The sequence below is a fragment of the Populus euphratica genome, unplaced genomic scaffold, assembly GCF_000495115.2.
Source record: "Populus euphratica unplaced genomic scaffold, PopEup_1.0 scaffold182.1, whole genome shotgun sequence".
In the NCBI taxonomy this organism is placed as follows: Eukaryota; Viridiplantae; Streptophyta; class Magnoliopsida; order Malpighiales; family Salicaceae; genus Populus; species Populus euphratica.
The window spans coordinates 205119-218594 of NW_011500063.1; the positions used below are offsets into that span (position 1 = coordinate 205119).

Genomic DNA, 13476 nt, shown 5'->3' on the forward strand with positions numbered 1-13476 from the left:
GAGCAACTACCATTTTCCCAAAGTGAAAAGGATGAGCTTTCTCCTTTAGAAATGTCCGTTGATAGCCTGTGGCCTCTTGCACAGGTAACCCCAAAAAAGTCCTCGGAGATGAGGACATCTGCCTAAGCATCTTATCAGATTTAGCACCAGAATTCTTTCTTCTTATCTGTTTAGTGTCGTACTCGTGAAAGCTTCTTCTACATTTGAATTTGACAAGCCATAAGAGTCAAGGGCCTCAAATTATTTCGACCAAACTTGGTTATTTAACATTCGTAGACCAAAGAAATGAATACAGTAGCTTGTACAGAACACTGAGAAACTAAGAGTTTTGATGCATTGGCTCATGATTGAAGGCCAAAAATAGGAATGAAAACAAATTAATCCTGTGTTCCAAATGCAACAGTACACGGAAAATAAAGGACCAAACAGGTGAAAAACCAACAAGACGAAGCTCTAATGGCACATTATTTCAGCACTGACCTTTGAGTCGCAAAGTGAATGCAAGCAAACTTAAAAGAACTTCCTTTAGCCTCTCCTTGGACGGCGGATCAATCAAGTTGCCATCGCTATCAAATTTTGCAGGAGGTGCAAATGCATTCAAGTAAAACTCAGGTTTGTTGATGAAATGAAGGTCAAGATAAACTCCAATTTGGCGAAGATGGTATTGTGCTCGTCCACCGCCAAAACCTCCTCCGGCACTTACAATGGCAGCAGCTTTATCAGCCCAGCAGTTTGGTGGTCTAGATGCCCAGTCAATAGCATTCTTCAAAGGTCCTAGCAAGGGGGAGCAAGAGGTAAGAGTTCATAGAAAATCCTAACTGTTGAGTAAGACTCAATCATTGAATTCAAGTTTCCTGTTCTAAAAATAAAGCACTTTACCGGTTCAATTAGCTCACCGTACAAACTCGTGTTAATTCAACGGTGCATTTCAAACATCTTGGTAATATTTGCCATGAATGCATGGTCAAGAGAGTTTCATGAAGAAAATTCTCCTAATAGTTTCTTAAGAGTTCATTTCCATGTAAATGGTAATTTAACTCTTTTTACGAGAATCTGCAGGGAAGTTTCAGGAGCCCAAAAATTATTTTCTGCAACATCATGCTAGCTCCGAAGTGATTATTTCTTGATTACAATATAAACACATTACAATTTTCTACAAGAGCCCAAAAACTATATTAGCCTCCACAAGATGAACGATCCAAGAGAGAAAAACAAACACAGAGATCAATTTTTTTTTTCTGCGTCAATACATATTTCTGGTGTAAATTCAAGAAAGTTCCATTCTTGATCAAGGCTTCATTAACTGGTTAGTAAATCTTGGCTAGCGTGGCTCCCTTGGTCCTACAATACTACTGCAGGAAACAAGTCACATACAGATCAAATATGGCCAAAATCACCAACCACGCTCTGTTCTTCAGCCGCGGTAATAACTTCATGTAATACCAATAAATAAGAAATTACTGCACAAACTCGGTCCCTAAGCTAAGATCACAGACCAAACTAATAAATTTTTGCAAATCGCTAAATTTATCAACATCATTTTGTGATTAGCTATAATTAATAATTAATAATTAATAATACATTGAACATAAAATATAATAAGTTTAATTATTTGCAATTATTCTGTTGATTCAACCTATAATTTTAGGTGGAGGGTCAAATCTCATGTAATAATTTATCTCAAGTAAACAAGGAGATAACCGGCACCAAGAACTAGTTGATACCTTAGGACACTGTACCCACTAGCAACCTCAACCTGTTATTCCTCTTCAAAGAAGGACAGATTGGCATTCTTCAATCTCCACTTTCAGTTTTTTTCCAGATTATAATCATTAATCAAACAGTGATAAAACTATTTTATGCACACTAAATAAGGCCCACTTACTTTTTTCGATAAAGCTATAAACAAATCTGAGGAGAAAGAGGGATACCATACCGGTGACGGAAAAATTGTACTCAGGCGAGGCAAAGAGGACACTATCAGCTTGAAGAATCTTCTGACGGAAAGCTTCAACAACAGGTGGGAAAGTACCATTGACTTCAAGATCAGTATTAAGCATTGGCAGAGGTGAAATATCTATGTACTCAATTTCCATGCCGTTCACTGACTCTTTACTTAACTGGATTGCTGCATAAACAAAAACAAAAACCCACCTAAAAAACCAAACCAGGAATCCAAATTTGTCTACGTAGAATGGTAGACAAGCAGAGAGAGAAAGATGGGGGTGTTTTGATTACCAGAACGAAGGAGGCCACGGTTGAAAGAACCTTTACGAAGAGACCCACAAAGAGCTGCCACTTTGATCACTGGTTTCACTGCCACTGCTTCCATTTCTCTCTTAGCCTCTGTCTTTTGGTTTCTTTCGACTTCTAAAGGCCTCTTGGCTGCTGTATAAACGTTTGTTTATGTGGAAAGAGAGGAAGAGACAATGAAATGCCGTGATAGGACGCGGTACTTAACTGGGGTCATAAAGCTCAATGTGGAAGTACTTGGTGGTTTGAGTCATGGTTAATATCTCCTTGATTTTAGGAAACGTTCTTTTTCATCAAGAAAATTACATTAGGAAAGCCCAAAGCATGCCACTTATTAAATAAAGATCATTGGCAAGAATGCTCATTAGGATTTTTTTTTTCAAATTTTTTTATTAGTTATTAAATTATTTTTCATGGTTTGTTGTATTAAATAAAAAAATCTGAAAAATAAATAATAATAATATAATTTTAAAAAATATTTCATGGAGCTTAAACTTAAACTTCTCAAACTTAATAGGAGAGATAGATATATAAGAGTATGAATATTTTTATATAATTAATTTTTAAAAAACTTTCTTCTCTTTTGATTAGTTTTTTGTCTTCCTCTCTCATGTGTAGTAAATATTGGTATTTATATTTTGAACACCATAAAATTCTTGATTGGTGATAAAATTAAAATTATTTTTATGATGAAATTTACAAATAAAAGGTTGAATTTAAAATTCTAATATTTAAAATACATACATTATGAGATCTTCCATCAATTAAATAATGTTGATCCATATTGGTCATGGTGTACATAGTCTTTCATTGAATTGGGCAGGGTGCTTGGTAGCAAAGAAAGTTCTTTTTTTTTTTTTTCTCTTGATCATCCTAATTTAAACTTTAGGTCAAATTATATAAAATAAAATAATTATTTTCTTTGTAATTTTTATATGGTCTATCTATAAAATGAACTTAATCATAATAAATTAATACATGTTTGTCGGATCTCATATTTAATATAAAAATAACTTGGATTATCAAGTCACATAACAATAATATTATTTTATTATTTTATAAAATAATATTGATTTATCCAAATTTAACTGAGTTAATATTTTTAGTTAAGTTGATGTTGAAATTATTAGATTAAATCTAATTCTATATTTTTATTATTTCAACATTAGTTTTTCTAGAAAAACTTGTAATTTTTATAGTTTTTTTGATGATTTATAAATCGTGACTAACAAAATAAAAGAGAAAACAATACTGCCATTGAAAAATTATTTTTGAATTATTTAATTGCACTAAACCCCTCAAATTCTGAAAAAAATACTTAATCCCAAACTATACAAGAAGTTATGCTATAAATGAACTGGAAAATTGGCTTTAATTATTGAGAAAATCAACTGTGCAAAGCCAAGTTCCATGATGGAGGCCATGAGGTCAGGAGCTCACTAACTCATTAAGGAAATAAAAAAAATCTCTAGTTGTATTTTAAAAATATAATATTCTATTAAAAAGAGTCCTTTTTTATATTTTTTAAAAGGAGGCTTCACAATCATTGACATAATCTTAATTGTAAAGAACCCTACCATGTTAGTTGCCATTTATTTAATTCAATTCCCTTTCAATTTCAAGTCTCTTTCTCACCCAACTTCCTTCATCATTTGCCTCTCCATAGGCATACCGACTTCCATGAATGTTGGGTTTATTACTTCTTCCAATGCCTAGACTTCATCTTCATCTCGACAAGAACATGTTTCCCAATTTTTGTCGAGATTAAGTATGCATGTCCGAGCGATGCTCCTGGGAACCTTAATTATTTTAAACATAAAAAAATTAAAAATGTATAGGTCTCAAGAGATTCTTAAATGTTGTCGTTAACCCTTGAAATACAGTTGTTTTGATTTTTTTTTTAATAAATATAAGTTTTCTCAATTAAATGTATTTCTCGTTTATCTTAACCAAACTAACATGTTTAACTGTAATTATTGTTTTTGTTTTTTTTATAAAAAATATTTTATGATTTTTAAAATAAATGAATAAAAAATATCAAAGTAATATCTTCTACATGATTGAAAGTTAAAAAAAATTATAAATGTGAATGTTCAAAATCCATTTAACAATTTTAATAATAAAACATTGATTTCAATCAAATTTTCATGAATAATTTATTATTATCCCTAGTATTTTCATATCAAATACATATTAATTAAAAAAATTAAGATTCAATTAAGAATTTATAATAATATTTAAAAAACATATTAATAAATACAATAATTTTTTTTCATAGTATAAAAAACACAAGGAAAAAACAGATAGCAAAGGGCCAGGCCCAATACCTAGCCCCTCATAAGAAGCTCACCTATTTAGCATTATTTTTTCATTATTAAGGAGGCACCATCCCTTATTTTATTTTTCTTGAAAAAAATAAAAAATAATCATTAATCTATAACAATTCACAAAATAAGTGCGTTTCCAACACATGAACCCGCAACTTGCACCACCATCGCTCCAATCAAATAAGACACAACACAAAATTACAATAAATTAATTAAAATATATATTAAGATGTTTTGTTATTCATATAAATAATAAAACAATATACATTTCTTTCAGTGTTGTGGATTAAAGGGTTTATGTAATAAATATTATACCTGTTCTAGTTGGATTTTGGTGGGGGTTTTTTTACGAGCGGTTAAGTTTTGTTGTAGTAGTTGAGATCGAAAAAGTTGACCTGAAAATAAGGGTATTTTTAGAACCTATGTAAAATCTCATAAGCTCAGTATAGTTTCTTTCAAACTTGAAGGACTAAATAGTTATTTTGCAAAAAACCAGGGATTGGATAATGGTTTTTACTACAACGAAGGAATATAAAAATGGGCCGGCCGGGCCGGGCCCAAGTAACGGGCAAAATCTTCACAAAATAAGATCTATAGTGTTGCATATGAAAATATAACGCGGCCCAACACTTCGGGAATTCCCTAGACAAGAAGTCACCCTAGTTTCTAGCATCCGACAAGGACATAAATACTTATGACAAGGCCACTGAACTCCATTGCTCAACTGAATTTTACTACATCGATGTTTTTTTTTTGTTTTGTCTTCTAGTTTATATTCATCTCGAAAACTCAGTATAAGAACATGTTTAGCATTGTGTTTTTAACATTGTTTGCTAAAATTCTGATTTTTTTAGAATTATCTTTTAGTATTTTTAATTATTTTGATATATTGATATTAAAAAAAATTATTTAAATATATTTTTAAATAAAAAAACTTTTAAAAAATTATTTCAAAATTGTGAATTTTTGAGATCAATTCATCAGGCTAAGATGGGTTTATTAATCTCTTATAAATATATTAGTTTAGTTAATATAGTTTCTTATAAATATATTAGTTTAGTTATAAATATATTAGTTTAGTTAATATAGTTTGATTATAACATGATGGGATATAAAATCGAAATATCCTGACCATAATAAAAAAACAAACAACCATGTAAGCAATTTCATAAAGATATCTGTACTTTTTAACTAAAATTTATACAAAGTGAGATGATATATCACATAATTTATTTTAAAAAATTATCATAAATATAAGGATAATTGTTTAACTTGATCGATGCGTTTCTCTGTTAATAAAATATTCAATAAAAAAACTACAAGAATCTCTATATTACTTAGAATAATGGTGAGTAAATACCTTTTTCAAATTAAAGAGTATATGTGTTTATTACAGAGTTTGCTTTTTTTTTTAAATATATATAAAAAAGACATATTATCCTAGAAAAACAGGTAAAAACCAATCATGAAATTAAGAATTTTTTCTCTTAATTTTCTTAATATATATCAACTAAAAAATATAACTCACTTATTATTAATCATTTTATTTCACATGTAAAAACTATAAAGTGAAATGGGTCCCTCATGACATATGTTTGTTATAAAATAAAACAAATCCTCCTAAATTAGCATATGTTTAGGGAAGCTAATGCATATGTTTACTGCTTGGCTAAACACGTCACAAGAGATCCTACTGGGCTGAATAGCTGGGATTTTCCATTCCAGAAACGGTGACGTTTTTCCATGGATTATTTATTTATTTATTTATTATTATTATTATAAATGTTTGAGTCAGTTTATATAAATTATTTTCTAAAACTTTAAAGTTAACGGGCTATTGTTATTTCTATTTCGCTGTACCAGAAAAAAACCTCTTAAATTATTTTAAAAAATTATAGTAATATAATTGTTAAATTACATGTCATTTGTATCATTAATTTATCTCAATTTGATAAATATGTATTGACTTACACTAAAGCTCTTCGAGTTGTTCAAGAATTTACGATGATATAGGTTTGAATTATATGGTATTTATTATATTGTTAATTCTCAATTGAACCCTTCTATTAAACATAACAAAATCAAGAGATATAGTTTATGCTGTTGCTTCGAGAATTAGAAGAATTTAAAATTTAAATTTAATTCGCATAGATAATTTTTACTTTATTGAAGTACATGATTTTTTCAAATGAAATAAATTATTATTTAAATATATTTAATAGTTGTGTAAACATGTTTGTGAATAAATCTATATCCGTTATTTGGATTCATTAATCAACATAATAAATAATGATGCAGTTTATATTGTCATTCTCAGAAATTGAGAATAGTTTAGAATTTGAATTGAGTATCCATTGGGAATTTTCATTTCATTTGTAAATAATTATAATAAATAATTAATAAATTTGAATAGCTGTGTCTAGGTGGGTAAATATGAATATGTTTTTTTTAGCACAAATTATATGAGTTTTTTTCAATATAAAAAACAAAGCATGATTGTCTCTATTAAGGACATTCTATTTGTTTTCATGTTTTAAAAATATTTTAAAAAAAATTAATTTTTTTTCTTTAAATTATTATTTTTTAGGTATTTTTAGATCATTTTGATATGCTGATATCAAAAATAATTTTTTAAAAATAAAAAAAATATTATTTTAATATATTTATAAATAAAAAACACTTTAAAAAACAATCATAATTGCATTCTTAAATATATATTATTGAATCTTAAGGATTAACCAATAGAAACTGCCCATTTAATGATAAGATTTTTCAAAAAAGATTTCCAAATAAAATTATTTTTGTTCTTTGAGTTATGATTTTTTTTTTTACTTTTTGACTATAAATTATATTTCAGCTTTAGTAAAATAAAACTAAATTTTTATAATCAAAATTTAAACAAGTAGTCTCTGTGTATAACAGATTTATTTACAAGAAATTATATCCTTTCCTTGAATTTAAATTATTAACGATGAGTTAGAAAATAAAGACACCCAAAAATCAGGCGAAGCCTCCAACATAATGGAACTGTGAATAATTTATATTGCATTAATAAGCTCGTTAATTTTTCTCCAAACATTTTTTTTTAATAATATATATATATATATATATTATTTATTTATTTATTTTATTGTAAATCGTTAACCAAATGAAACTGGTACTAGTACCTTTATCCTCTAACATTTGGATTTTAATTAAGTTATTCATGATATTGGTTTAATCTTATTTTATTTTTTTATGATATTAACTTTATGAGATTGGTTTAGTAATTAAGGAGACACTTCTTTATTTCAAGGTCCAACTATTGAAATTAGTATCCAAGAAAATTTATTATATATATATATATATATTTCAAGAAAATATTGAATTTTCTAATTTACATATATAATGAATTTACCAACTCCAATTAATGATTTTCTTTTAATGTTTCTAAGAATAGATAGTGCATTAATGGAGTGTTAAATCTGCTTTTTAAAATATTTTTTAATTTATTTTTCATCCTGAAAAAATATTAAATTAATATTTATTAGATTCAAGTTAAAAAAAACTTTTAAAAATTATTTTTATATATTTTTCTATAAAAAATATTTTTTAAAAAATATTTAAGACCGCATTATCAGCTGACTCTGAATGACATTAGTTATCAATCCAATTTTTTTTTTTTGTGTGTGCATAATTAATTAATTAATTAATTTTTTTGCTGCCATTTTTTTTTTTTTTTTTGTGTGTGCATATATAATTAATTAATTAATTTTTTTGCTGCCATTTGTGTATAAAAGCAGCAGCAGCTGCTGCTATTTCACTGCTAGAAAAAGACACAACAGATACTGAAAACAAGAAACCACACGTCTCTCACATTAGCAACGAATCTCTCTGTTAAATCTAGCTAGATCGTACGTTACTCTCTGTCTGTCTCTTTATCATTGTCCGTGGACATTACATCACGATCCATTCGTGAGTTGTCAGATAGATTGTTTGTCTTTTCATGAGAATTATAATAATGATTGTTTAGCAAGTATCTCTGCTTTACGCTTTATTCAGCTACAAGATACCTTCTTGGGCTCTTTATATTTATTTGCTTCTTTATCGTTTCTTTAACGTACTTATCTTGCTTTAATAAACCATGTTTCTGCTTTCTTTTTTTTCATTGTCTGTGATGTGTTCTTCTGTTTTTTCTTTGTTTTTTGGTGCCCATTTGGCTTCTTGAGGTGCAATTCAAATCCCCAGTTCAGAATTTGTTTACCTGGATTTAATTTTGATGATTTTTGTTCGTCTTGGCTACGAATTGGACGACCCTTTAATCATTTTCTTTCAAAGGAATTATTATTGTGCGTGGTTTGGTTGATTTTGTGTGTCTCTGGCCTGCTTTGAATCTTTTGGCTTGATTTAGCATGACTAGGTTGATTTTAGCTCTCTGTGATCATCGACGTTGCTGTCGAGAGTTACGTTTTTGTAGGTTTTTTCTAAATATTGTTGTTGGAAGGTTGCTTTCTGGTGGAAAACAGAGTTAATTTGCGTTCAAGTGTTGCCCTGGAGGATTTTGATATGTTTATGGAATGAATTCGATGAGATCATCTGCTCTTTTTTGTTTCGGTCCCAATATCTCAACTTAGAAATTTCTTAATCTTTTACGGAATTTTCTTTGATCAATTGTATTTGATTGTAATTTTGCTCTGAATTTGAAGCCACATTAGGTTGTAAACTTGCTGGTTGCAGTAAGATTTCAGTGGTGAACATATTTGATCTGATATATGCAATAAGTAATTCAAATGTGTTGGTGATTAGCTGCAATCCCTGTAAGTCGCATCCTTAACTTGGTCATAATTTAAACTGATATTCTGTGCTAATTCTTGTGCAGGTTAACTGCTAGAGATTGAATTTGTTTAGATTTTCTCCTAAGAGGGAATGTAAAGTTGTGTTGTGTAATTTAGTTTCAAAATATAAATCCTGTGGTAAAATGAAAAGGGTAGGTGTTTAGACTTGGACACTTGATACATTACTGCTTCGGAGAATCTGGGATTTTGGTTTGATTCGTTATTGATAACTGGGAGAAAGACGATGGGACGGGCTTCGCTGTCAGTTCTGATTCTACTGACTATTGGCTTTTTCTTTGCCACATATAATTTGGTTGCCATGATAATGCATTATAGATCTGTTGGGAAATGGGCACATGACGATTCGGATGGTCAGATGCTTTTGGATCCAGTTACTGAAATGCCTGAAGACGTGAAGAAAGCAAAGAATGTCAAAATGCCCTTCCATGTTGCCCTAACAGCAACTGATGCTCCTTACAGCAAATGGCAGTGTCGCATTATGTACTACTGGTATAAGAAGAAGAAAGACCTGCCCGGGTCGGAGATGGGAGGCTTTACACGGATTTTACACTCTGGAAAACCTGACAACTTGATGGATGAGATCCCCACAACTGTGGTTGATCCTCTTCCAGCTGGTCTTGATCAGGTGAGTTTCCAGCATTCTTCTTTTTCATTGTGGATAGAGCCAGCATCTTTTGTTGTTAGTTACTTCTGGCTTCTTCTATCGTATCTCATCTTGTTCTTGAGAACCTAACATCTTAGCCATGCGGTATTCTCATGTACAAATTCAGAATATGAGGTTAGATATCCTTAGGGACACGTTGATGATTATAAATTCTGGAGCTCTACAATACACCTACACATATATTATTTGGTTTTTTGGAAAGGAATGTAAGGGAGCTTAGTTGAATGCGTGTTTTTTTTTTTTCTTAGTGAGAGTTATTTAGCCTGCATGTTCAAGTAAAGTGCAAGTTGTCCTGTTGGAACTGATTCAGATCATTGGCACAGCAACGAGTTCACTATTTAATGGAAGGCAGGATATGAACAAAGTATTTGGCATAAGGAATTTTAATGGTTCATAGCATGTGTAATTGCTTGTAGACATGATTCATTTGTTATTCAGAACTTGCACAATGGTTAGGGAGCAGAAGAAGATCGAGCACAGAGAACTTTTTTTCGTCAAATCCTGTCAATGAATCATATCTCATTCAGCACGTCTTATGAATGTCCCCATGGCTGCTCTCTTTATGAATAATTTCTAGCAGTGAAACAACCAGTTATTAACTTACACATGAATTTACTACCTCGCTCATCTTATCCGACGACTTGATTTCGATCTATATGAAGCTCACTGACTCGGTGTCGGAAGTCAAAGGTTGAGATGTCAAATTAAATCATCTGTTTGTTTATAACGTATTTATCTTGAATCGAACCATTCTGCATCTTACTTCTCTTGCGAGTGCTATCTTTTGATTTGACCTTTTCATTTTTTTTTGTTGATTTTGATACTCTTCACTTTTTACACAAATCTATATTTTCAGTAGTTGTGACATAGCTTTCCATTCTGTAAACCAGGGTTACGTTGTCCTAAATAGACCCTGGGCCTTCGTGCAGTGGCTGGAAAAGGCTTCTATCGAGGAAGAGTGAGCTTTTAAGTTTTCATGATTTTTACTAGACATGCATTTACCTGCATGATATCCTAATGGCGGTGAAATTCAATCTGTGCAGATATGTTTTAATGGCAGAGCCTGATCACGTATTTATAAATCCCCTTCCAAATTTGGCACGCGGAGGGTTGCCAGCTGCTTTTCCTTTTTTCTATATCAAACCTGCTGATCACGAAAACATCATACGGAAGTATTATCCGGAGGAGAAGGGTCCTGTGACAAACGTTGATCCAATTGGCAACTCTCCTGTAATTATCAAGAAGGTGTTAACTCTCGAGATACCATGTCTCTTAGTATCAAACTTGCCTGAAATCTACTGTGCAATGCTTGTGCTGTATTCCATTTTTCTGTTTAGAAGTTAACAATATTACAATTCTTGCACACGTTGAAAGTGAATTTGTAGAACTCGTTGTCCCAACTCTCTACATATTGTGGTAGTGGTATATTCTTTGTTGGATGAAACATGAGAGATTATCATAACTTTATGATCTTCAGGAATTGCTGGAAAAGATTGCTCCTACGTGGATGAATATCTCCTTGAAAATGAAAAAAGACCAGGAGACTGATAAAGCTTTTGGATGGGTACTAGAAATGTAAGTTCACAGTACAAGTCATTATGTGCTTTGTATTAACTCTCAACCAAAACTAGTTTTTCACTCTCCCGGTTTCGGTTGCTGGACTAAGGTATGCATATGCTGTGGCATCAGCTTTACATGATGTGCAGCACATTCTTCGGAAAGACTTTATGGTGCAGGTTCGATCTTGACTTTCTGTAGCTCTTTGTGCTGAAGTAGGTTTCCAGTTCTAGTTGCTTCAGTTGGATTTTAGATGCGAAGTTTAATTTTGTAAGGCTCTGAAATGTTCATCCTGCAGCCTCCATGGGATTTGGCAACAGGGAAGAATTTTATCATTCATTATACTTATGGATGTGACTACAATTTGAAGGTAAAACTAAATAACATCATATTTAAGAATAATATTAATTCGAATTATGACCTTTTGCCTGCAAATTCTTGGTATTCCATTTAAATTTTTGAATCCCACCATCTTTCATTTTAATCTTTTTCACCCTCTTCATCATCATTATCAGTATTTTCTTATCAGCCTTTTAGTTATCTGGGGTCACTGCTTAATCTTCAGGGTGAGCTAACATATGGAAAAATTGGAGAGTGGCGGTTTGACAAAAGATCATATCTAGGTGGACCTATGCCAAGAAATCTAGCCTTGCCCCCTCGAGGGGTTCCGGAAAGTGTGGTATGTTTAAGGCAATATTGTGATATTTTTGCAGTGTTTTAGCTCTATTTCCTCTGGTGGGTTTGGATTGTAACACAGGATGCCAAGTTGCAAGTGCCCAGGTTCTGTATTCAGTTTCATGTTTACATTGAGAATTCTTAATTAGCCTCATGAAAATTTAGAAGGATTAGAACGAAAAATTGCTGACACGCTGTGTCCTTTTTTGTTCTTGCTTTCAAGTTCTCTTATCTTGCTTTACTTAAAGCTGAGATAGGCCCCGACTTCATGTCCTGTGGGATGTGAACTGATGTCCATCAAGTTTTCTGGAAATCAATAATTTTTTTGAGCAAGATTCTGGCTGGACATTTTTTACTTTGAAGTTTTTTGGACCCTCCACTAGTTCATCTTGCTGCTGGTGCTGCCTATTGAACTGGTTTCCACTGTCCTGCTTTCTTTTTAGCCTATTGGCTGTCATGGTCACTATCAGCTGGTTCTGACTTCTGACGGGTCTGAGTCATATTCTTGTTGCAGCAAATAGAAGCATGAATGTATGTTGTTATTACCCGTATGGATGCTGTGGAGTTCAATTGATTAGAAGTAATCTGTCAGCAAGAATACCGATTCATGCACCAGAGATAACAAAGAAATACACGTCACCCTCACAGATTACTAATAACTCCTACTCAGTCTCTTCATTTTGACGTGTTCTTCTGCTTTTTGCCTATTGTTTTTGCAGGTTACCCTTGTAAAGATGGTCAATGAAGCTACTGCAAACATTCCAAATTGGGACACAGAATAGCCATCTGCCGCGATCAAGCTGAGGAGCACCATACATGCTTTTTGTGCAGATGGGAAGTCTCGATCCACAGCCATTAGAAATATTGATGTCCAGAAACCTTAGGTTAATTATTTCGAATTAAGGAATTGAACTATACAAATCAAAAAGGTTATTTAGTTAGGAATACATATTATTTAGGCCACCACAACACCTTTTTTTTTCTATTTTCAACACATTATCAGATTGAGAGTGAGATCAGATGAAGTTAGCCTTACTGCTTTATTGATCTAGAGGCAGATATGATTGCAGCATTTGGCTGTCCATTCAAATACAGCTATATTAATTAATAAGGCTTTAATATTTTTGTGTATATGGCTAATCTCCTGTCATATCTCTTGGGGCTA

General features: G+C 31.4%; 2 protein-coding genes across 5 annotated transcripts; one reads left to right on the forward strand and one right to left on the reverse strand.

Annotated features, from left to right (window-relative positions):
• Positions 1-223: 223 nt before the first annotated feature.
• On the reverse strand, positions 224-2457 carry LOC105108105 (NADPH:quinone oxidoreductase-like). The gene is made up of 3 exons (XM_011002273.1): positions 2239-2457; positions 1937-2128; positions 224-774 (listed from the first exon to the last, which is right to left on the reverse strand). The coding sequence occupies exons 1-3, from the start codon at positions 2330-2332 to the stop codon at positions 470-472; spliced, it is 591 nt and encodes a 196-aa protein (XP_011000575.1). The 5' UTR covers positions 2333-2457; the 3' UTR covers positions 224-469.
• A 5920-nt stretch (positions 2458-8377) lies between these two features.
• On the forward strand, positions 8378-13476 carry LOC105108106 (uncharacterized). Of its 4 annotated transcripts, none has more exons than XM_011002278.1 (9): positions 8378-8473; positions 9439-10040; positions 10970-11037; positions 11123-11324; positions 11557-11654; positions 11746-11815; positions 11935-12006; positions 12202-12315; positions 13031-13476. In XM_011002278.1, exons 2-9 carry the CDS (start codon positions 9639-9641, stop codon positions 13091-13093), a joined length of 1089 nt encoding a protein of 362 aa, XP_011000580.1. In that variant the 5' UTR covers positions 8378-8473; positions 9439-9638; the 3' UTR covers positions 13094-13476. The 4 variants fall into 4 exon arrangements, with proteins under 4 accessions (XP_011000580.1, XP_011000579.1, XP_011000578.1 ...); XM_011002277.1 differs by having other exon boundaries at positions 8381-8534; XM_011002276.1 differs by lacking the exon at positions 8378-8473 and adding an exon at positions 8584-8788.